At 39.0% G+C, this 24,987-nt stretch overlaps 2 protein-coding genes across 3 annotated transcripts in view; both read right to left on the bottom strand.

Annotated features, from left to right (window-relative positions):
• Window positions 1-6,842, bottom strand: part of C1H4orf50 (chromosome 1 C4orf50 homolog) — an 84,262-nt gene extending 77,420 nt beyond the window's left edge. Inside the window, exons 1-4 of the mRNA XM_041123147.1 lie at window positions 6,574-6,842; window positions 4,272-4,309; window positions 2,687-2,757; window positions 1,532-2,227 (exon numbers count right to left, since the gene is read on the bottom strand). Coding sequence (XP_040979081.1) covers window positions 1,532-2,227; window positions 2,687-2,757; window positions 4,272-4,309; window positions 6,574-6,842 — 1,074 coding nt within the window. The remainder of the gene's footprint in view (window positions 1-1,531; window positions 2,228-2,686; window positions 2,758-4,271; window positions 4,310-6,573) is intronic.
• The window catches only part of JAKMIP1 (janus kinase and microtubule interacting protein 1), a 172,611-nt gene continuing 154,243 nt past the window's right edge, over window positions 6,620-24,987 (bottom strand). The window contains exons 21-24 of one of the 2 annotated variants that reach the window (XM_030024298.2): window positions 18,026-18,091; window positions 14,631-14,675; window positions 9,984-12,131; window positions 6,620-6,725 (exon numbers count right to left, since the gene is read on the bottom strand). In XM_030024298.2, coding sequence (XP_029880158.1) covers window positions 12,099-12,131; window positions 14,631-14,675; window positions 18,026-18,091 — 144 coding nt within the window. In that variant the 3' untranslated portion in view covers window positions 6,620-6,725; window positions 9,984-12,098. Of the gene's footprint in view, window positions 6,726-9,983; window positions 12,132-14,630; window positions 14,707-18,025; window positions 18,092-24,987 lie in introns of those variants that run through there. The other variant, XM_030024305.2, reaches the window with a different exon arrangement.

Below are 24,987 nucleotides of genomic sequence, written 5' to 3'. Positions count from 1 at the left end.
GGATTAGTCTCTGGCAATTAGTTGATATATCTTGCTTTCACACCTTCAAATAACTCAACATTTACTTTCTCCTTTTCTCAATTTTCTCAAACCAATAGTAATTCTCCAATATTTCTTCCCTGGCTCTGAAAGCCCTCACTCCTCCTGATTTTAGCTGTGCGATCTCCTCATAGTGCACTTGGTTGTTGTACCTCTTTACAAGACAGTGCAAGTCCCTCTAGAAATATCTTAAAATATTTTCAAACCTTATTCTTCATTCCCAAGAAAAAGTGAACTCACTAGCTAAAGCAACCATAGCAATGGCTCAGGTTAAGTATAAAAATAAGCAACAGCAGTCAGTCTTTCTGCCACCTCAGGGCAGCTATGGAGACACATGCTGTGAGGCACAGCTTCCGAGCTCTCCACAAAAGTCACTCATGTGCTGACGGTTACTGCAGGATGATCTTACCACTCTTTCTCTCTCACACAAAGACAACATCCTTGGAGTTCACTTCTTTGGGAGTGTAGAGCCACTAGTGGTACAAAATAACCATGTCTGCAAAGGTGCGTTCAACTACCAGGTTAAAAACTTTGTCTTTATTTCTTCTAGCTTTTATGGACAAAAGATCCTCTCTACCTTCTCCCAGTTCTGATTGTCCTCCTATACTAAAGGGTTTTTGTTCACGCCCATTACCTCTTGGTTAACTGCAGTTAAAATCAGGAGAGTTCTTGGGATATCAGGTCACCATTTGAATGGAGTGGCCGAGTGTGAGGCTTAGCTGATTTCACTGCATTTAACAAATCCTCTACCCTCCACCTTAGTGCATAAAGAATAAAACTTTGCTTGAGTCCCCTCTGTGAAAAGAATTGTTCTTCGTCAGCAAAATGAATTGGCAGAAGCTGAATGCCATATTACAGCATATGCAGAGCTTTCCCATGCAATGCTGGAGTGAAGTGCTTGAAGCAAACAAGTCCTATTCAGTGTATTCAGGGCATATCACAACGCTACGGAGCTACAAACCATTGAATATCTCAACTCACTCCCAGTCATGAATACTGTATCCATCTTCCCTTGTTTACCATTATCCAGAAAATCCATAGACAAGATTTATTGTCTGTCAGCTGTGCTTTTTTCTTCAGCATTTGGGCATGAATAACATGTGAAAACTCACCCAACCATATGTGTATTCCTCCACTGAATGGTGTCCACAAGACAGAGGTCTCCGAAGGTCTTCTAGGCTCTACTTCTAGTGCCAACTGAGTGAGACCTTTTGCCTTGGGCACGTCTCTTAAAAACTTAAGGAAACAAGATTTGTGAAGTGCCCTCAATGTGCACCTAATAAAAGCACTGATGCAATGAAGCTCCAACTACTGATGCCAGTGAGTGTGAATTAGACACTGTGAAGTACTAATGCATCAACAGAAATAAAGGAAAAAAATGCACGAAGGAAAAAGCCTTACACTTGCATCTCAATCGCACACCTAATGAAAAGTGTAATCCAGGGTGATATAAAGATAAAAGCTAATTATATTTTGCCTTATTTTTACTTACCAGGTCAACACTGTCATCTTCATTCTCCAATCTTGTAAGTTGTGAGTCCTTTTCTTTCTTATTTTTCAATGTCACCCTACCTTGATCTTTTAAAGCCCTATTTTCATCCAAAAGCTCTTCCATTTTTTCCTGTAGTTTGATTTCAGATAATTTCAGACTATAAACATGATGGCAAGATTCTTCCAATTTTCTTCTGAGAAAGTCTTCAGTGTCCTGAGAGCACTGGAGTTCAGTCAGCAGGTCTGCCTGTTGTCTTCTGTTGTCCTCCTCTTTTTCTCTTAAGAACTTCAGATTTTGCTGAAAGGCCTTGAGGTGGCTTTTCATGTCACACTCCACATTTTCAATGCAAGTTTTCAATTCCATTACTTCCACATCAGAGTGTTTATAGCCTTGAGTCCCAATGGATGCTGATTCCAGCTTCTGCTGGAAATACTGCACCATTCCCTCTTCTAACGTGGATGTCAAAAGAGCAATATGGGCACTAAGATCGAGGACTTGCTTTTCCAGCCTAGATACCTCATTTCGAAGGTAACATTCCCTTTCTCTCAGCACTGCTGTCTGTTGTCTCTGCCTTTGTTTGTAGTGCTCAAAATACTCTGACTGGCTTTTTATTTCATCTTCTTTTGTCTTTAGCTGCTCCTGAAGCCAATGTAATTTTTCCTTTTGCTTCTTCTCTGACTTTTCTTGGTTTTCAACCTGTAATTTCAGTGAGTTGTGTGGTTAACATCTTAATACTAAATCTCTTCTTCCCTTAACATTTTTCTTAATTTTGCAATAATTCTGCCCTTGTTTTCTGAAAACTCAGGAATGACATAAGTAGAATTTTTTTAAAGCCAGTAAAATCCTGCATTTAGAGCAAAACTGACCTACTGTTTTGTCATTTCAGCCATCACTGAAACATCTCAGTAGGAAACAAACAAACAAAACACAAACTCACGCACATTATCTACTACTATATAAAATACAGGAAGTTTTAAAACACTTTCTTTTGCATGTTCTACAGTACATATTAAATCAAAAGAAATCTTTGAACTGGAATTCATACAGCTGGCTCTGAACTATACAGTAACAGATCCTTAACACTGACAGTAGTGTAGCACTGAGATGTTACAGGCAGAGAAGCTGTGGTTCTATTACAGAAAACAGAACACGCACTTTCCAGAGACCCAGGTTTTGCCCTTTGCCTTCAGCATACCCGTCATCTGTCAGCTCCTTGTATGAACCCCCTGAAAAAGGAGAAAGGAGCAGATGCCTTTTGAATCAGTTTGAGAAAGACTTTGCTATTTTCATTTGCACCAAAGTGTGTTTGAACACAGAGACACACAGAGGTGAAAGATGTCATTGAAAGACAGAGGAGGCTTTCATGCTGCCCATGCTGCCCTTGTTTCGAGCAGAGTAAGAGCCACCAGTATCATAGGGCCATTGTGGCAACTTTGAAGCAAGACTGAAGGCAGCGAGACATTACTGTATTTCTTCAAGGACTTCTTTAGGTCAGTCTCTTTGTTCTTCGGTACTTTCCTGTCTGAGGGGTTCACCGGCAAGGATAGTACAGGAGGAACACTAGGCTGAAATGTTATGCAAAGTCAGGTAGGTGTGGGATAATACTTTGTTTGGTTAACTGTTGATGGGAACTGTCTGTCTAAGCTTCCTGAGTCTTGAAAAACATATGTCACTTTTACTTAAAAAAGCGAAGACTATTATTCATTCTTACGAGGCTTGCCGCATGGTACTAGTGTCCTGTCAGAGTATTCAACTTTGACCTAAAATGCTGAGAAAATAAGAGTGTATCTTATGATAAATAGAATCAAAAGACATTGTTTCACTGTAGACTGTCCCTGAAAAACTTTCATTCTTTCTCCATTGCCATGGATCCATCCAATGAGCTGTGCAAACTAGGTAAAAATACCTGTTGTATATGTTATCAGCCGACAGCTGACCTTCCTGATACAAAACATTTCTGTGAAGAAGTACTAGCACTCGGGAGAACTGAAGGCTTTCCATGCACAGCTGACAATTGCAGAACAGACACGGGGGAGAGGGAGTTGCGAGGGCATGCAATCAGCAGTGGGATGTTCTTGGCTATGAGGGAGCGGGTCAGCTTGCTCCAGCAAAGGGCACTCTGCAGAGGAGGGCTCTCACCGGCGGGGGTTTGCAGAGTGGTGGCCCACATGACAATGCATCACAGGAAAGAAGGTAAGACCCAAACCAGTCTGGGAAAGCTGGAAGAGGACACAAAGCTAAGCAGGAAGCTTGAAGTGGATGCAACAGCAGGTGGGGCCCAGCTTGAAAATGCATGAGCAATTCAAGACTCATCTGACGGGCTGAGCAGCTGCATTTTATACAGAAAACAGGCTGTGTTAGCTGTATTGTGCTGTTGTATCACATATGGTAGGGAATCAAAAAAATGCTTCATTATGGGGCTGGAAAGATAAAGTCTGACCTAAGGAGAAGGAGTACGCTGAGTGGGTTCTGGGGAGAAAGAAGGAAGTGGGAGCATATATCAAAGATCAAGGGCCTGAATGAGAGGAATAATGGTAATACTGTCAAAAGTATTAGAGAAATAGAAAGTGGGGCAAAAAAGACCAAAAAGTTCTTCTGATTCCTCTGGCTGTAGAAAAAGAGAAAGGCTGAGATGATTTATTGCTTAAAACCAGAGAGGTCACTGGATATGAGACTGACTTATAAATTATTACCACAAAGAGAAGCTAAACTAGGTCATTTGAAACAATATCCTCCTCACCAAGTTGATCAGGTCCTCCCGAATGTCTCGCAGTTTCCCTTTAACACGCACATTTGCATTTTCAACCTGGTGCAACTTCACGTTTAGTTGATCAATCGTCACGAGAAGTGTTTTGTGTGACAGCTCCAGTTCTTTCATCCTGTGATAGTGAGAATGAAGATCTTTGCTAAGTAAATACCACACAGCACAGTTCCAGATGGATAAGCAGTCATCACCAATCCATCAATTTATCTTTATTTTTCCATTTTTCTCCCAACAATAAAATAGTAACAAATTGTTGATCACTAATAATAAACACTTAATTCTTAACAAGTCTACTGGGGTTTGCACATTACACTGGAGACTCTCAAAAATGTTAAAGACAACGTCTATGTCCATTCTCTCTCTGCTGGCTTAATATGAAAACCATAAGCAAACACATTTACAAGATTAATGTTCACTGAAGCTTGGCATGCTATATGAAGTAACAACTTACCATAAAGACAACCACAACACTTTGGTCTCCACATGTGTCTGATCACAGGATTTTGCTACGTTCATAGTTAGCAAATTCAAATTTTATGATGACAGTAAATGACATCAAAATTACAATTACAGGTAACCCACGAGTAACTGTGTGTTTCACTGACTAAAGGGAAAACATCTTAATTGTAACATACCTCACAGCGGGTACTGAAACCTATAGTGCATAACTGTATTGACTTTGTCCACAAAGCTGGATTTTGATAAAATATAGGTTCACTTCACCTGTTGCTATTAAAATGGTAGTGTAACATGATGAGGTGTGATGAGATGGGATTCCTCTACACAGGAGGAATACATAAGATAATTTTATGAGAGCAAGCTTCATGTTTTCCTTAAGGTTTTCTGTCCATTTTCAGCCTACACATTAAAATCTTCTCAGTGCTTTAAACAGTTGTGAATTCTAAAACAACTTTTTCTTGTTACTGAGAATTTTTTTCCAGCCTCTCATCTCCTGTGGCAGGTACTAGAGCCTCCTCTTCTCATCTCAGAGATGCACACATTACCCTGTATGCCCCTCAGGACTGTGCTATACCATATCTTCTTCCTTGAATTTCTTCATTCAACCTTCAACACTCTTCCACTCAGCTCCCCTGCTCATTTCTCTCTTCTAGCTTTGTCTTACTGCCCCTACCTGCCAAATTTCCAGCTACCTCCATCCCAGCATGACAACACTACCTTCATTCAAAAGTCTCACATAAAAACATATTTCTGAAGCAACAGGATTCAGAACAGGTCCTCCCCACCACATAATCTAACACTGGTATCAAAGGAAACGGGCCACATCAGCCCAAAACTCTGCCCTGGCTAGTTTCAACTACTGACTCTGCTTCTCTTTTTTTTCCAACAGTTCTGCCTTCCACATCATGCCTTGTCTCATCTGTCTGTGCTTCAGCCACAAGAACTTCAGGCACAGGATTTCTTTTCTTTCTACTGGCCACCCAAGATCCCTGAAAATGGGCTTCCTATACCCTGGGCAAGTTTCAGCTTGTCATTTGCTCTCCTTGAACTGTTCTCTCATACTTTCTTTATTTTGGTATTAAAGAAAGTTCTTCCCATCTTCCCCTCCCCTAAATCTTTGTTAAAATAGGCCTATTCCTATGAAAGCTTCCATTTCAAAAAAGATTCATTATTATTTTGACAAAAAGCCCATTATTAAAACACTTCTGGCCAAATCCCTTGATGAATCAAAGCAATTAAGAAATCATACAAATAATTATTTTGAATGCAATTTATAATTTCTATCCTTTAAACTATTTGGCTTTGTTTAGAACAGTGCAGTTGCTGACTATCAAAACCTTGATCTTATTATTCTAGTCAACTACATAATTAATGCTTAATGGCACAGTTAGCTACTGTAATGATTAGCATAACATACTAAACTAGATGAAGCTTTCTGAAACAACGAGCTTTTTTTGCAACACAAAATTCCAAATTAACTCTTAAAAGGAAAGGGATATATTTTACAAACAGAATTTACACTTTAGAAGTATTTAAGAATGAAACATCCTGAGAAAGCTGTCTGGTTATTTGCAACAAGATTTTAGATGATGCTGTAAATCCGATTAAAACAATAAAAACAAAAAATTGAATACTGCATTTCTATTCTGACAGCTACACAAAACACATACATGCATCTTATCAGGCACCCTAAAAACACATAAAGTCTTTCTTTTTGCTAGTTTTGCATGTATCATTTGATAGCCAGTACATGGAGCAAAGGGAAGAGTACATTTGTCATATCACATTAATTTTGAATGCAAAAACCCCTTTTATTTACCTATTTCTTAGGACAGAATCTGACTCCACATAGTCTTCTAGATCACCTTTCAGTTTTTGCTCCGATTTTTCCAGCTCTTTTACTCTGAGGTTCAAATTCTCTTTTCCAGCACTGTTTACTTTTTCATCAGGTATGCTTGCATCTTCTAATTCCTGGAAAATCCAGGAAGTATCAATTTTAACATTGAAATTCTGGATATCAACTCCTTCATTACTGGGCATTTTAATACAGTAACAAAATTCTTGTTCTCCCCCAGATGAAGGATCCATGATGAAAAAACCCCAAATTATTAGGTTCTCAATGTACTGCAGTCTAAGCCTCTGATGACAAAATGAACAGTCCTTCTTGATTCTGAACAAATTTATTATTTATGAGAGAGTCTCATTCCATTAGCCCCAAAGTAATTCAGCATGTATGAAAGGAGTTGCAGTTCACAACATGAGATCCCCATAAAAGATTCAATTAGACTAATTCATGAAGGAATTAGGCATCAAAGTTTTGAAAAGAGGATGATTTTCTACTAAATAGAGGAGTTCATAAAATTGAGTATGTTTATCACAAAAAAAATTGTATTTATTTTGGATAAACGTATGATGTTTTTATTGTTTCAAGACAGAAAATTTAAAAAAGATATTTCCCATTCAAAAGGCGATCTATGACTATTTCAGTATATTTAACTGGTATTTTGGAATTCTGCATTCAGTATTTTACTTTAAAGTCTACTTCACCCCTGAGAGGTTATGAAACCATGCCTAAAATGAATTCTTACACTTGGGCTTGGGAAGGCAGCTAAGTTTGGTTTTTTTCCTTTGCCTCTTTTAGCAATAGCTGTAAAAGTCCTTCAGCCTGCAGTTCACCTTCATTTACAGAAACTCTCTTCAGTAAGTTGTATTGTGTTTGTGTGGCAAGGTTTTGGTAGCAGGGGAGGGGGCTGCAGGGTTGGCTTCTGTGAGAAGCTGCTGGAAGCTTCCCCTATGTCCAACAGAGCCAATGCCAACTGGCTCCAAGATGGACCCGCCGCTGGCCAAGGCCGAGCCCATCAGCGACGGTGGTAGTGCCTCTGGGGTAACATATTTAAGAAGGAGAAACCTGCAGTGGAGAGGGGAGTCGAATGCGAGAGAAAACCTTCTGCAGATACAGAGATCAGTGAAGAAGGAGGGGGAGGAGGAGCGGGGGAGGAGGGAATGCCCTTGCAGCCTGTGGTGAGATGGCAGGCTGTCACCCCCAGCCCATGGAGGGGAGCGGGGGACAAGATGCCCACCTACAGCCCAGGGAGGAGCCCACACCGGAGCAGGGGATGGATGCCCCCGAAGATGGCTGAGACTCCATGGGAAAGCCCATGCTGGAGCAGTCTGTCCCTGAAGGACTGCAGCCCACAGAAAGGACTCACACCAGGGAAGTTTGTGAAGAACTGCAGCCTGTGGGAAGGACTCACATTGGAGAAGTTTGTGGAGGACTGTCTCCCATGGGAGGGACCCCACGCTGGAGCAGGGGAAGAGTGAGGAGTCCTGCCCCTGAGGAGGAAGGAGCGGCAGAGGCAACGTGTGATGAACTGACCCCAACCCCCATTCCCCGTCCCCCTGTGCCGCTGGCAGGGAGGAGTAGAGAAAATTGGGAGTGAAGTTGAGCCCAGGACGAAGGAAGGGATGGGGGAAAGTGTTTTAAGATTTGGTTTTATTTCTTGTTATCCTGCTCTGATTGGATTGGTTACAAATTAAATTGATTTTGCTTTTTTTCCCTGAGTTGAGTCTGGTTTTTGCCTGAGACCATAACTGGTGAGTGATCCCTCCCTGTCCTTATCTCGACCCACAAGCCTTTCATTATATTTTCTCCTGCCCATCCCACTGAGGAGGAGGATTGTGCCACATGGTGCTTCGTTGCCAGCAGAGCTTAAACCATGACATAAGTATAGTCCTATAACTCACATCTGTGAAATGCCTTTGCTTTTGCTACATTTGTATTGATTTGGAATTGGATCTGTAATTGGAATTCAACCAGTGAGTTTGGGCCTATTCTCCAGAAAATAATGCAATTACTTTTTTCTTTTTTTTTGTAAACAATTGCTGAATCTACAGAGCAAAGAAAAAGAAGAAAAAAGTAACGTTTATTTTTGCCACTGAAGAGCAGAAAATAGCACAAAATCAATGCAAAAAGAATAAACAAATAGTTCTTCTCCTATTGTCCCATGTTTTGATATGTGCTATTCACACATATGGTGAATTACATAGAATTTTATTCTTTTGGCCCATTGTATCACTCACTGGCCTTATGTCAACCACACAAGGACCTAGAGCTGAAAAGATTCATCCACTCCTCAGTCCCTTGGGAAGCCTTACTTAAAAGCTACAAGTGTGGAAAGACAGACGAAGTATAAATCCACATGGACAACACAGTTCAAACCACTTTGTGATCTTCTCTAGACTTAGCAAGCCTCACTTCTCAGAGACCATGCATTCCTGAGACCTGTAGATGAAATCATGGCTCTCCCCTGGCCTGTATAATTTCCCAAATGGAACAGTATCTTTGATTTTGAGCTCCTTGAGACACTAATATTTTATCTGTATTTATTATTTGTAAAGTGAACAGACATCCTGCTCCCTGACAATGGGCATCCCTGAACACTAATGCAAAAGGAATATATAATAACAGTGAACATTGTTACTCTGCTCATTAACAATTTACAGTGGAAGCCAGATTAATGTAACTTTCATTAGGCTGTGCCCCAGCCTAATATCCAACTCATAAGCTGTAAAACCAAAAATTCTTAGTGGTATATTTTGCAGGAAGTAGCCAACAGATAAAAGCAGTGAGAATGGACCAGGCAGGAAATAAACTGACACTTAAAATTATTACACTGATTTCTACTCACATATTTCTAGTACAGGTTCTTGTTTGTAAGTGCACTTTTATTCACTAATATAATGAAACTTAATACAACAATTTCTAAAGTTGATCGCAAACCTCATGATCCATTAGGCTCTACACTTCTGATGCTTCATCCTGAAAACTACTGAGTACTTCAGCATAAAACCAGGAAAGCTGTTATGACTGATATCAGAAATGAAAAACTTATTGTTTCCTTCTTCACTTATACAGCTGGGACATATGATTTAAAAGCTGTGTCACAGAAAGTGAAAATCAGGCCCAGCATCTTGCATGGACTGAATCCAGTCAGTTAACACACTGTACCTGTTCCCAGGTCTATAATAAATACCAATGGATAGTAAGACTGGAATGATATACTTAGTTTTCCAAAACTACAAATACTGCTAGCTCAGAGCAGAATAAAAACATCCTGAATGTCGTGGAAAATGTCACCCATATCAGCCAGTTCCTTTGACAAAACTGCCATGTGTAAATGACAATGTAATAAAACACACACACACAAAAGAAAACAAAACTGCTCATACCTTTTCTACCTTGTGAGAAGACCATCTCCTATCCCTGCAGTGCGCTTACCGTTGCAGCCACACGCTCTGACTGTCCCATGTTTGTGCTTATAGTTTCATTTCCAAAGCAGTGATGACCAAAACTATGTCTATGAGAAGAAAGAGTGTTTGCCAAGTGAATAACACTTTCCAATTTCTGTTCCTTCATCAGCACCTGGTTTGGCTATCTCAAGATCTGTTTATCTCCCGTTGCGGTCCTCTTCAGCGTAATGCCAAAACTCTTCCTTTTGCAGTGAAGACCTCATTCTGCCACATTCTGTCATCACACTGCTAAAAGCTTTAAAACATGAAAAAATCTCTATTTGAAAACACATTCTCTAAATGCTTGTTCCTTTCGAACAACGCATTGTGAGCAATACATTCTTTTGGGGATCAAGTTTCCAAAGTTCTGCATGATCCTTGTTTCCAATTTGAATTGTGCTTTGTACCAGGAAACAGGGTTATCCAGTCCCTCACACAAGCCACAGTTTGCTGCATCTGACTGAATTAATCTTGTGGAGTGCCTCAGCTCCTTCAGCAGGTAAATGATCTTGTTTGGTGATTCTTTGTGAAGAGTACATCTCTGGTCTTACATCAGAGCCTAAAAATTATCTAAGACTGGCTTCTTTTGAGGCTGATTCCTGCACCTTCAACAGTGAGATATTCAGTTGCTATGAGAAATCTTTTCCTCAGTTTTCTTTGTGCTGCCTTGATTGTTCTTTGTCTTATCTTATTTTTTTCAATCATGATTTCCACTTTATGTGATGTATTATCGTAACCATCTTATTCCACTCTATGTTCATGTTGGAGTTCAGTGTGTCCATGGGAGCAGATTTGTTTCTCTGTAGCTTTCTATGTAGCCCTTTTAACGCAAAGATGATTTTCAAGAAAATGTGAGAGAGGAGAAAGTTATCTTTTAATATTGTGCTCTTAATATTTTCAGCTTGCCTCAACATTCCAGAAATAATTAAAATTATCTATTTCTTCATATTGCCTTTCCAGCTCTGACACAATGATTTGCTTTTCCCTCTTTGAAAGAAAAGCCTAAACTTTCCGAGTTTTCTAACCATTCTCCATCTTAAACAACTCTTTTCAAGTTTCATTTTTTCACTCTGTGCTTCACCCAAAATTTTTTTTTCAGTTCAGGTGGTCAATGTCCTTGACTGTTTATCTACCTCTGCTACTTGAGGTTGTGCCATTTTTGCTTCCTGGTAGCTAATGTCAACATTTTTTTATTTCACCTGGGAGGATGCCATGATTTCCAAATATTTATTTCCAACTATTTCTCTGCTTATCACATTTGTCTACACACCCATTTCTTCAAGCCTCTCTTTCTTCTTGAAGAGATAACTGAGCACAGCGCATCATGCTTTCTCTTTTCTTGACCTCTCAGGCCACCTCAGGATCTTCCATTCTTCTAGTGCTATCTTTACAAGTTATTGCCTTAATTTTCAAGAAACATTAAAAAAATAATTTCTCCTATGCAGGTTTTACCCACTTCAAAGTTTTCTTAGTTCAATCTACCATCTTGCCTTTCTCCAAAACCCATCTCTTCTCCATCTGTGGATTTCCAACTTATGAATTTAATATGAATTTTACCACTGCAGGGTTGTAAATCTCTATTTGTTTCCAACTTTGAACAGTTTTTTTCCTGTCAGCTATTTACTATAGAGAACTTATTGTCAAACACTTAGCTTTTTTATATAGATATTAAAAAGGAGATTCTGTGTTTCCTGGGTGAAATGCAAACCACGTTTGTTGAAAGCATGCAGTATGGAGACAAAGATCTCAGTACTGTAAGAAAACCATTTGGTAGATAACAGTTCACATAGCAGCCAGTAATTGCACTTGTATTTTTTCCAGTGTTTGATTGGTGTGAGAGTGTAAATTCTGTTTAGATTTTTTTCAGTGTTTATGATGTGCTGGTCCTTATTTGATTATCAAATCATTCCAGCTTGAAGCTATATCTTAAAAAAAATCTCTAATCTTAAATTTAAATATTTTGCAGCTTCAAGTATTATGCAAACTGTTTTATGAAAAAAAATGCACCAATTTAAAGCTGCTCAATAAATATTGTCTGTATTTTTGCACGTGGACTCAGCTGTTCACTCCATAGGTTCTTTTAATAGCCTGTATACAAAACAAAACAAAAAAAAAACCAGAAAACAAAACCAAGAAAAAAGTCTGTTGAGTTTTAGACAGATAACATTAATTTAGAAATAAGTGTTGGCATCCAGCCCTAAATACACAGACACCACAATCCCTTTCTAAAAGTTTTATATTAGCTTCAAAATAACAAGAACTACAATTACTACCAGTAAATCACCTGGTTTGCCTTGAAATAATGAACAATGTTCAAGAGTCCAACTGTAGTTAAGTCTCTTAAAATAGGCTTTGCTGTGTTACATTAATCAGAGACAGATTCACCTCTGGCAAGATGAATTAAAGGAAATTGCCCTCCACACTAGCACCACAATATGACATGCAGTCCTAGAAATGTGAGTTGAGTAGCAATGTGTCTACACAGCCATTATCCCTGTGTTATCCCCTCAAAATGCTTGTCACCAACCTTGAATTTAACTATTTAAATAGCTGCTGTTAACAGGAAGAATAGCAGGTTATATCAGCACAATGTATTTTCTGGAGACTATACTGGTAATTTTTTTTTTCTTTTTTTTCTTCTTTTTTTTTTTTTTTTTCCAAAGGGGACCCATAATACTTTCAGCTGTGTCAACACAGAAGTGTATAGATCAGGCCTAAGCCTTGAACTCATAAAAATTTTTGAACCAACAGTATCTCAAAATATTTTAAATGGAATTTTAAAAATGCTGGTGTCTCACTAAGTTTATAGAATATTTATAAAGTGTCTCTAAACGTGGCCAGTATACTTTTCACAGTATTTAAAAACAAATATGTTCATCCAGATGTTAGTACCTCTAAGCAGGACCAGAGCAAAAAAGTGGATGAAACTCCAAACTGTAGCTTGGTGACGTCCTTTAACATTGCTCTTTCAGACTTATGTTAACCAAAGCAGTGTCTGTCATTTTCGATCTCCACAGAACAGAAAATTCAACTCAAACTGTGGTAAGGTGAATAGTGTACCACAAGGCTCCTCCTTTCTTCAAACACATCTTTATAAGCGTATGCTCAATTTTTGACAAAATAAAGGAAATTTCAAAAGGAATGTTCAAAATGCTGTAAAAATATTGCTCAATTTCAACTAATTTTCAACACCCATCTAGCAACCAAAAGAAAGCTACTGCACTTGTAACAAATCAATAACACCCTTGGATTACATTCCAGCCATATGCATCTACCATCATTTTATTGCAAAATATAAAAAATATGCAGCAACACTAGTAATAAAAGACCAGAGCCAGTTCCCAAGAGCATCAACTGAAAGATGATAATTGAATGTATTGGGAGCTGAATAAACCCCCAAAAGAGCCCATGATAATACAGGCCTGATTTCTCAAAAGTCCTTGTGAACTGGGCAGAAGAAAATACTGTTTCAAGCTTAATATGAGGTAAATATAATAGCTTTTTTGGGTAACTATTGTCATCACATGTCTTCATCATACAGTACTTGATAGCAGTTTCAAAGGATTTGATTAACTGCATTTCCTACTATAAGGAGATTCCATGAATATAATTCACAACAGATTCCAAAGAAGAAAAAACTTGGAAAAATTGTAAAGGTAAAAACATTGTGTATTTTCTGTTTAAAACAAACAAACAAACAAACAAACAAAACAACAACAAAAATGCTGTGTAAATATTCAATAGTTTTAAACCATAGCTTAATCGTCTAACCATTAGGTTGTTGAGTTACCATCCTTCCTGAAAGGCAGGGTGCAACTTGCATTGCTCCAGGGAAGAGGGCTAAGACTCATTTTCTAAATTGTATTTCCCTCTTGTTCTATGTGAAAGGTGAGCACTGCCACTATAGCTCCTGGTATAGCTGAAGAAATTCACTCTGTCTTTTGCATTGAGCTGAATGGATCAGGACACTGTGGAAAGGATAGTGGGAATGATGGTAGTGTCTCAAGGGAGAGACATGGAGGTTTCTCATCCTCGCCCTTTCCATGTTGCATGAGCACATGGAGGGTTAATCACATTGCAACCTTCACATCATTTCAGAAAAGGGAAATTAGGTTATTATTTCCTACGTATTTCATGGCTTCAAGGATCTTGAGGAAGTAAAATTAACGCCTTTTTTGCATGGGTGGTGATGCTTACAGGGCTTTGTAGAAAACAAAACTGAAAACCAAACAGTGTTTGCCACCTCTCCATCCGGCATGACAGAAGGTAGGATCCTGCAGCAATAGCTGAAATTTTAGACAAAATGTACCTGCTCTGCAGAACTGAAAAGCACCCACTGCAGTTAGGGCAGTCAGTGTCTTAGAATGCAAATTCATTTCTCGTTGAAAACCCAACGACTTTCTGCAGAAGTCTAGGAAGGTAACTGAAGGCATCCAAGTCGGATTTTACAGGTGACTCTTCCTCTCCGTGCAAGCAAAACCAGTATACCCTCCCCCACAGTTCCAGGGTCTTATGAAGACAATTCTCAAAACATGGCAAAATCTAAGAGTTAAAAACTGAGTACAAAGAAATATAAAGAATACCAACCACACGTCTTGGCTCAGTTGTGTCATCAAGGCCACAGAATGAATGCTAGTGAAAAAAACAAAAAAAGGAACAAAAACTATAACATAAGATCAAAAGAAAATGAGGAAAAAAGAAAAGAAAAAAGATGTAAGATATGTAATATGAAATTCAATGACATTATATCAGTTACTCTTACATCAATACTAATCGAGTTGATCTGAAAGAGAGATATAGTATACCAACCTTACTGTAAAAAGAGATAACAGGGTACAAAATTCAGTATTTGAGGGCAGCTTTACAAACAATAACACCTGTAGATTATGTAACTTCAGAAATATTAGGCTTGGCTTTGTGACTCAGTTAAGCAAGTACTTACAATTACACTCCTGAAAGCTTTCCTGAACCAAGACTTACCAAGCCAAGGGCACAAACTAAATGCAACTTAAATGGTAGAGAATCAGTTGTGAGAAAAGCTTGATGTGTTTAAACAGCACATGTTCCTCATGCATCAACTGAGATTTTACATTATTCTTTTGTATAGCCTTTAGAAGCAGGACAGTTTGCTGAAAAATCTATAGGGCAAAAATGCTGTCATCCTTATGTTCTGATTTGACAGAATTTTACATAAAACTTAAAAACTGAATCCATTCTTAAAGGAAAATAAAAAGCCATACTCATGACACACTACGTATAAGTGGTGCATTGCCTTTAGCTACAGCCAGCAATGAGGCTTAGCTATAAATACTGCTGTTCCTTCAAAAGCATAAGACTTCTCTCCACAAGAAATTATTGTGCTCAGTATCAGCAGCGCGTAGGTATCAGTCTGCACCCACTGACATATTAAACCCTCAGAAGAACAATGAAGTAGAAGTATATCATTCATTGATTCTCTGACAACACAATCTTCCTTCAGACAGTCAAATTCAGAATGGGATTTAATCTCAAGGAAAAAAATCAAATGTAATACAGGTAGAAGGAAGCCCTCCACCCATCCAGGAGTTGAAGGTTGTTAATAGAAAATGATGAAGCTTTTTTGAGATCTCCTGCTAATGTAACATTAAGGCAAAGAGAACATTAATCATTTTAACTCATTACCAGCTTTCTGCTAAGCTTGTGATTAAGCTGTTCCTTTTCCAATACTTTTCCCCATCCATTCAACTGATGAACTAGCACAAATAATGCTAACTTCCATTTTCAAAATTAGCAGTCTGCCTAATCCAATACCTACTCTGTAAACTGTAATGGCAATGCATTAAAGGCTTACATTTTGGCAATAGCAACATCTAGAGATTTTGATGTTTTAGAATAGGTGGATAAACACTAATATTTGCAATAATCAACATGTGGAAGTATCACCTTTTGTCCTGGTTTTGGCTGGGACAGAGTTAATTTTCTTCCTAGCAGCTGGTACAGTGCTGTATTTTGGATTTAGTATGAGAATAATGTTGATAACACATTGATGTTTTAGTCGTTGCTAAGTAGTGCTTATCTTAAGTCAAAGATTTTTTTCAGCTTCCCATGCTCTGCAAGCAAGCAGGTGCACAAGAAGCTGGGAGGAGACACAGCCAGGACAGCTGACCCGAACTAGCCAAAGGGATATTCCATACCATAGGACGTCACACTCAGTATATAAACTGGGGGGAGCTGGCTGGGAGGGGCTGATCACTGCTTGGGAACTGGCTGAGTGAGTGGTGAGCAATTGCATTGTGCATCACTTGTTTTTCTTGGGTTTTATTTCTCTCTCTTTTTGTTACCTTCCTTTTCATTACTATTATTATTAATTATTATTATTGTATTATTTTATTTCAATTATTAAACTGTTCTTATCCCAACCCATGAGTTTTACTTTTTTTTTCCAATTCTCCTCCCCATCCCACGGGGAGGGGAGGAGTGAGCGAGCGGCTGTATGGTGCTTAATTGCCAGCTGGGGTTAAACCCTCAAGTTTTCTCTGTTTTGAGGAGTTAATTGTAGCATCTTAGACATCACTGGCTGTTAGGCAGGAACAGCTTCAGGTATAGAAGTGGTCTGGGGCAGAAGAGGGCAAAGGCAGCAAAAGAGCCCTTTAAGGGCAGGATACTGCCTATGTTTCTCTGCTAGTGGAAATGGGGACCACTGCCTTCCGGATGGATGCAGACAGACTAGCCCCAGCCAGGGGGCAGTGGGGGTGATGTAAAGTGACAATTAGCAAATCAGCAGACAGCCAAACTTGTCACAGTTTTCTCCTGGCTCTTCCACAAACCCAGCTGGATAGCACAGTTCAAAAAGTACAGGATGAGGTACTGCAGAGGGGAGACAACTACTGTGGGAGCAGAAGGGGCCATGAAGCTGCTGAGGGAATTGGAGTAGCTGCTGGAAGTGCAATAAATACCCTCAGAGGGTGACACAGGGAGGACTACCACATCCTGCGAGCAGATGAAGGGACAGTGACATTAGTGAATGCTGAGGAGGTGAGGAAGAAACCTTCCCACATCCAGCGAGCTGCTCCCCAAAGCCTCTCTCAGTTCTGCAAACACCACTGATCTCTTCCACCTCCCATTCAGAGTCCTCCGAAAGCCTTCCTTTTGCTCTTTTACCCCATTCTGATCCCAAAAGAAGAAAACAATGACTGAAAACTCCACTAACTTCTCCATTCAGCCCAGCAGCAGGTTTATGTAGGATTAGGTACCCATATATACCGGAGAAAACGAACCTGAGATGATGTGGCTCATCTTGGGATCTAGGCACTGGTTTAGCAAAAGCAACATAACTAAAACACTTTGCTAGGGCTTAGAGAAAGCCCCGTTGTCAGCCCATGCCCTGCAGAACAGCCTAAACTCCACAGACCTGGGAAAAACTTGAGCCCACAGTCCAGGAACCTCTTGCCATCTCTTGTTTGGGACCACAGTGATGCAAATATACTTGCTGTCTTAAGCCTCAATCAGAGCTTCTTCAAAAGAGGAGAGATTTAGGATCCAGGATATTAATTTGGAACTTGTTTCTATCTTAAAGCAAGAAATATCTGTTTGTAGTGTTTGTCCCATGCACCTCATTAACTTTGTTTTAATTTCCAGTACTTGCAAGTTTTGCAAAGCAATGTTATCTGAAGAACAGGGCCGAGCTAACCAATTCTGTCAGAGACAAATCTTTATGTTGTTTCTTGATATGAACCACAGCAAATCCTTCCCCTTCTAGTCTGGTGTCTCTCCAGACCCCTTGATTCCTTTCTGTACTTGATAGAAAACCCAGATAGCAAATGATTTTGAGCAAATTAGGGACAGAGCTTCATTTCATGCAGTAATAGCTTGAACTCAAATTTTATCTTGTTTTAAAATAGATTTTGTGATACTAGGTTAAGTACTATTAACGTCAACGCAACAGAGGAAAATAATTTAGTATGGAAGAAAAATCCATTGGCATTGTTCAGGAATTTATTTACCTTTTCCTCAATTTCTTTGAGTTGCCTCTTTTGAAGTTCTATTTTATCTTCTAGTTCTCGAATTCGCTGGAACAGAAAAAGCAAAGTAGACATTATATCTAATTTGAAAAGTATATGAATCAAAAAGATAAGAAATAGATTAAAAATTAAGAGAACAAATGCCCATTACTAATGTAACACTTCCTTTACAGTTATATTAGGCATGTCCATGGCAGGATTGCTCCATGTTTCCATAAAACCATGGCATTTTAAACAAGCTGCACATTCAGAACATCATGTTTACTACCAGGAAGTCTACTCATCACCACTCATTAACCATAATTTTAACATATACACACAGACAATTCCAATTAGCACAAAATTTTAGAAGTACAACACTACTTTCTCTGCAACTGGCAGAAGTTTTTCTACTTACCTAGACAGTCAGCAGATGATACTATTACATTTAATTTTAACTCTCTATTTTCCTTTCCTATAAAACATAACTATGCTTCTGGCATAGTCACACTATACTGGAAAAACAGAGCACACAGTTTTTCAGTTCATCACCAAGACACCATCCAGAGATTCGACACCATCCAGAGATTCAGCTCCATCCTATTACCACAGCCACCTCCCACCAGTCAGAGGGAATGTCTCCTTCACCATAGCTCTCTGTATTTTTAAGGATTTTCCTTGTTCGGTTCCACAAAGGTTCTCCAAAAATACGACTGTTGTTGGGTCCACATATCCTATCTTACTTCTGTCCCCTTGTTTCCTTTCTATAAGTTATGCCTTTTTTAAATTATTATTATTTTTATTTTTCTGGGCTTCTACATTAAGAAGATGCATTTTATTACACTTCTAGTATATTGTACTTGTTACAGATAAAGTAGATTCATAAATATTTTTTTTATAGGCAAAAACCTGGAATCTCCTACTAACAGCCACTGGGAATCAAGGAACAACTTTATGTTATCAGCTTTTTCTGGATTAAGTACCTGACCTCTGCCTGGCCTACAAGAGCTAAAGTTATTAACAGTTCCTGAACTTCGAAAGAGAAATTATCATCTACTCTAATTTCTATGCATCGGCCAACAAAATTAATATAGCAGCTGCTGCGCCGCTCCCAAATTATTTTATTACCCCCAAATTGATTTGAACAAGAGTACCTCTTTCAAAACAACATCCAATCATTACTTATAAACCTGTGTGATCAGCTGATGATGATAGTTGATTACCTGCATTCAATTCAAAGACCTCAGATAGTGGGAAATGCTACACACTCATGGTAGCCCAGGACATTTGCAGCAAGGCAGCACCTGATCCAATGACCATGTTGGTTTTGAGAACCACAGAGTTTGGCTTGAAAATTGCAAATCTAACCTGGAGCTACTCCAAAGATGAGGTACATCCAACCCTGCAGTTCACTTTGCCTAGGGCACACTACTCTCCACACAAATATTGCAGACAGGTCACAAGCAATAGCTTTGTTATTCTTGCTGCTGTTTTAAAATAAAAGATTTTGCTTGAATGACTGTTTTGAATATTATACAGGCAGAATAAGTCAATCAAAACCTCCACTGTATCATGCTGCAATGCTCAGAGATTTCCCCAGATAATATAAAAGCACAAACCAGATTACCCTCCTGTGACACAAGCGCCTGCAGCTTTGCTGACAGTAACAAATGCCCCAAGCACAGCTGTATTAATTTCACTTTTCCTCTATTATATTTGAATTGATTCATACTTCATCTACCCTGCTCAAGGCAAGTCTATCTCTCAGGCTATCATCTTCATATACTGTATGTACCAGGAATATTACAATCACTGTAAAAAGCCATGGGATGAGAAGCAGGCAGATGTAATCACCTCTGAGATCTCTGGTCCATCAGGTTACACTCCTGTTTCTCTCCCACTCTTTTCAGTTTTGCTGATTCCTACTTACAACCACATCCCAGATCTGAGTGACAGACTTCAATTCTCTGGAGGTCCTGCTATGCTCTGTGATAAAATTTGACCATGGTGAGGTAAGTGGAGAGAAGCAATATTTTTAAATACTATTTTCACCTTCAAGATTTATCATGTGAGATATTTTTTTCAATATCTGCTGAGAACTTGTCTCCAGAAACAAAGGAAAATAAAAAAGCCCCCAAACATCTGGTGGCTTTCTCACCTCAGGGTTTACAGCAAGCATTCTTTTATAAAAGAACATGTTAATTAGGATAAGATGGCATTTTTCAGATTTGGGAATTCTGTTAATTAAGTAAAAATTGAGATGTTATTATTCCCTTATGAATTTGCAATCTTTTCAAAAGATTACAGCTATTCAGCTATTCTCTCCAGCTATTCAGAATAGTTCTAAAAAAAAAGGGCTGAGGCTTCTGTTTTCCAATTCCCACCCGTAACTCATCATAACTGTTAAACTTTGTGAGACGAAAGATAGAGAATAGTTTTAAGGTGAAGAAATACACACTTTCCTAAAAATCAGTTTAAATACAAAGACAACCTAGCAATTGAAAGGGAATACACATAGGGTTGAATTTTTTAGCAGTGAAATCTACAAAAAATCCTCAAAAGAACTAGATTTATGTCAGTAAGGCAGATATATACAGGGCGGATATAATCAGTAGGGGAGATATTTACATGTATACATGTGTATATGTAGACCTGTTCCGGACTTGCCACCCAAGGATAATATGCTGAAGACAGGTGACTAGTGTTTAAATAGCTAGTATTCCCCTTATATGAGTGGAAATCACAATGGCAGAAGACTTACACTGCAAATGAGTAGGATTTTGTAACCAATTTCTTTACTACAGAATTAAGAGTTCAAACCTGGAGAGGTCAGAATTTATTCTAAAACACAACCGCGGGCTCGAGTTTTCTATCAGGTATCAAAGCTTGGGGTTGTTTACTTCTAGTTGTTTACTTGCTTTCCCCTGGAGTATTGTAGGGAGGATTATCCAGGAGGATGAAGTGGGCGTAGCTATTCCCATTAATATCCTCTGATTGCACAGGGTCAGCACTGGAAGATAACCAGCCTAGATCAGCTATTTATATATCCTGAAAAAATGGATTTAACTCATTTATTTCCATTTAACTGCAGAGCCGGCCTTAAAAATATATACAGGTATTTGCTGGAAAAAACAGATTTACATCTGCATACAGTATTTAACACATAAAAATAATTATTTTCCCCCATCGTACCTATCTGCATTTACAGCATTATCTTGATCACAAAAAGATAACAATTTCCAAAATATGACTTTAAAAAATGCATGTAAGCTACATGCAATAATCCTAGCTTTAACAAAAAAAGTATCTTCTAGAAGTAGCAAGAGATGTTCCTCAATCAAAAGTTATATTAAACTACTGAGAAGGAAATTACACAAAAATTACACATACTACTTAAGACCAAAGGTAGGACTTCTTGAGATTCAGTATAAGCACTTACATCTTTATCTACTGTTCCTTTTATTTGCAAGAATTAGCAATCAAGAAGCTGTGGACTCACTCTCACATTTTCAACACTTGATTAGGTGCTTTCAGTGAATTCTGATTTGTTTATATTTGCAAAAGCATAACTGTGACAACAAATCACACAGAACTATTTTATTGTTATCAAGAAATTCTACCTGCTTTCATGCTTCAAGGCATAAATTGATCAGTAAGTCGAGCTTTTCCTACTATGTCATATACAGCTATAACAGTTGTACTACAGAGGATGCATTTGGCTCTATCCTTGACAAGGCTCACAGGAATCTTGCAGGGTAAATCCAGTGCATTTTCAACTGCACAATAAACTACACGAGGAAGCAACAAAATCTACTATATCTTGCCCTCGAAACATTGAGAAGTCTTGGTTGAAAAGAAAGCCACAGGCTGTTTTGTTTATTTTCTTTTTTTAAAAAAGGGAGGGATAGAAGATATGGGTAGACAACCTAAAACCAGTGCAGTGTTTGTGTTTCCTTTAAACTCCCTGCAGCGGTCACAGCCCGAGCGAGGATTAGGGACACAGTGGAGTGGTGTTCTGCGGGGTTCTAGCAATTCCTGTGTTCCTACGGTTAATAGCTGCCCCTCAGTCACATGAGTGCACCTTTTCGGGACTGACAGGATTCATGAGAATAACACTCTTTTGTCAAACCACGGGGCCATACAAAGGAATTACTACAGGCAAAGAAAGAGCTACAGTCAGGCAAAAATAGTGCAATGAGAAGGCAACCACAAGAGAGAAGAGCGCAAACGTTAGGGACAGGATTCTTAACACTGCCCACCTCGCCTGCATTCAAAACCAACCTGCCAAAATAAGGAATACTAATTTATCATTGATTTTATTACAATAGCAAATAAAACCTCACAAAACTTCTGGATGATGGATGGGTAGATTTGTGAATACTCCCTACCTTCACCCGCACAGAGCTCTCCTGAGTTTTGGAAAGAGGGTTGGACGAGCACCCATTTCAGTAGGGCTGGCACCTCCTTGAGAAATCATCCTTTCCCTAGCAATGAACTTTGCTGCCACTTCTAAGTGCTTGCAATTCAGCCGGAAAGCAGCCGGGGCTGAAAGGGCCGTACCGCTGTACCGAGGGAACAGCAGATGGCTCTGCCGGCCGGGCTACGGCCCGAACACCGACTCCAGCTCTGGCAGGAATGAGGCTCAGCTGTGAAACACATTTGCACTTCCAGACCGCCACAGAACAAAGATGCTAAAGATGCACAACGTATGCCTTACTTATTACTTACCTGCAATTTGAACAGACTTTTAAGTTCCATTATAAAATTTTTCTTAATAGTAGTTACATGTACATTATATGTACAAAGGTAGGTGGCACAGCTACAACCCTGATGGACAGCCTAAAAATGCTAACAATTAGGTAAGAGAGAGAACATCCAGAAGGTTCAGACAGCTAAAGCATACATTTCCCTTGGAAGTCTACAGTGCGAAGACAGGCATATGACTGAAAGTCTGCTAAAGCAACCCTTATCTGGCACCAAATATGACATTACTGAACAGAGTAAAAGGGAAGTTTACCATTAGTCATTTCCAATTGCATAAATTATATGTTCACTGACTGCAGCAATCATATACTGTCCCTCCTCTTCAACCCAATGCTTGGAGAGCTCCCAAACACAAAGGGCTGTCAAATTGCCCAAAAGCAGGAAATTAAACAGTTTTCTCAGCAGAAGACTCCTAATGTGCAGAAGATTCCTCCTAAAAGCTCATAATCCTCATTTCCTTTCACCTCATGATGGGAAATTTGTCTTTCTGGAAAACAGGATACACTTCTTGAAGTGCAATTATTCACTTAAGCAATTACTTGTCTTCGGTAAACTTGCATGGCAAGTGCATTTAGTGTGTATCTTCTAATACTGGTAGGGAAATCAGCTCTTCCTTTCTGAAGTAACAGAGAGCTGAGACACCAAGATGGGACTACACATTATTACTCTCAGCAGTTCTGACCTTCCTCCAGAAGGAAAGTCTCTAAATTTGCATGAAGGATTTCTTTATAGGTAGTATGCTGCCTGAGCTGGCCCATGCAGGACCAATTCAGGTGTCTCTGCACCTACAGCTCAGTTTTCCTGACAGCTGGATAATTTCCCTAGAGATTTTTGTTTTCAAAATACATCCAAACTCAGCAAAAGGCGAGATAACCCTAGATACAAATTAATTACTGTCATGCCTCCCTTGTACAAAGGTGCAAAAAAAGGGATAATACCATTTTAAAAATTGAATTAAAGGCAATGGGCTCCTTGCAGACCATTCAAACCAGAGGTCAGGTCCAATGGAATGATATTAGTGCATTGTCAGTGAAGAACCAGCTAGGTGCTGATTTCAAAAGGGAAACTTCTGTAATTTTTAGCATGGTCTGGCTCCTGTGGCTATACTGCAACCTCAAGGTCACAAGCCACATCTCTGGGATGTCTGAGGAATCAAGGTTTAGGTGAAATGCAAGCAGCATGATGCTGGATGTGTGCCTGGAAATATTACTCTACTTTCACTAACAGAGAAATTCCAGTAACACAGGCTTAGAAAACTCAGCTTGCATTATGGAGCAAAGGAATACAAATAGTGAAGCTGATAGTGGAAACAGTAGTATTGCACTTCAATTACTTAACATCATTGAATGGTTTAGCCAAAACAAAAATATTGCTCCATTTAAAAAAAAAAAAAAGTTAATTGCATTCCCACACAGTATACATGAAGTACGCATGCCAACTTGTGTTATAATAGCAATCCATCTACATTAAGTACTGTTTCCATTAATATAGCACCCATTGTAATGGAGCGCTGAAATAAATGGAAATCCTTCTGCTGAGCTCAGTGAGCCCTGGATTGCAGTCTCAGAGCTATCATTTTTCTGCTGGAGGCAATAAATCAGCCCAATAATGATTTGTCATCATTTTGAGAGTTTGTCATGGGAGGAACTTCAGCATTACAAAGAAAGAAAATTAATCTGAGATGTAATGAAGTGCCGTACTACTCTAAGATGCTAGGTCCAAATTTCCTCCACCAAGTAACCAAAATGTGTGTATTTCCTCGTTTGTTTTAGTTTTTCTTTCACAATACCTCAAATTCTGATGAGAAATGGACTGTCTCTCTCTACAATTACATGGTCACTTACACACATGCTGGTTTTTTGACCTGATCTCCCAACTACCTTTTTAGTAGCAAACACAGATTCTGACAATTTTGGTGTTTTCTGTTTATTGGATAGTAATGCAGGCTAGATGAAGTGGACTTCTTCATCCAAGCCTTTTGTCCTCTCCAATTCACTCATAGCATTAGCCAGGCATTCGGAGTCCTGAACCAACATCTTGGATGGCTTCAGATCCTCAAGGAGCTTTGCCAAATGGGGAAAATGCTACCAGGAAAGGAACTTTTGTGACAAACTTCATCTTCCAGACAGCTATGACCACATCATCCTTCCCATAGGTGTCAAGATGCAGAACTGATGTTCTTGTTTCCTAGATAAATGTGT

This window comes from Aquila chrysaetos, chromosome 1 (genome assembly GCF_900496995.4).
Source record: "Aquila chrysaetos chrysaetos chromosome 1, bAquChr1.4, whole genome shotgun sequence".
In the NCBI taxonomy this organism is placed as follows: Eukaryota; Metazoa; Chordata; class Aves; order Accipitriformes; family Accipitridae; genus Aquila; species Aquila chrysaetos.
This window is presented reverse-complemented; position numbering and strand designations above follow the sequence as displayed.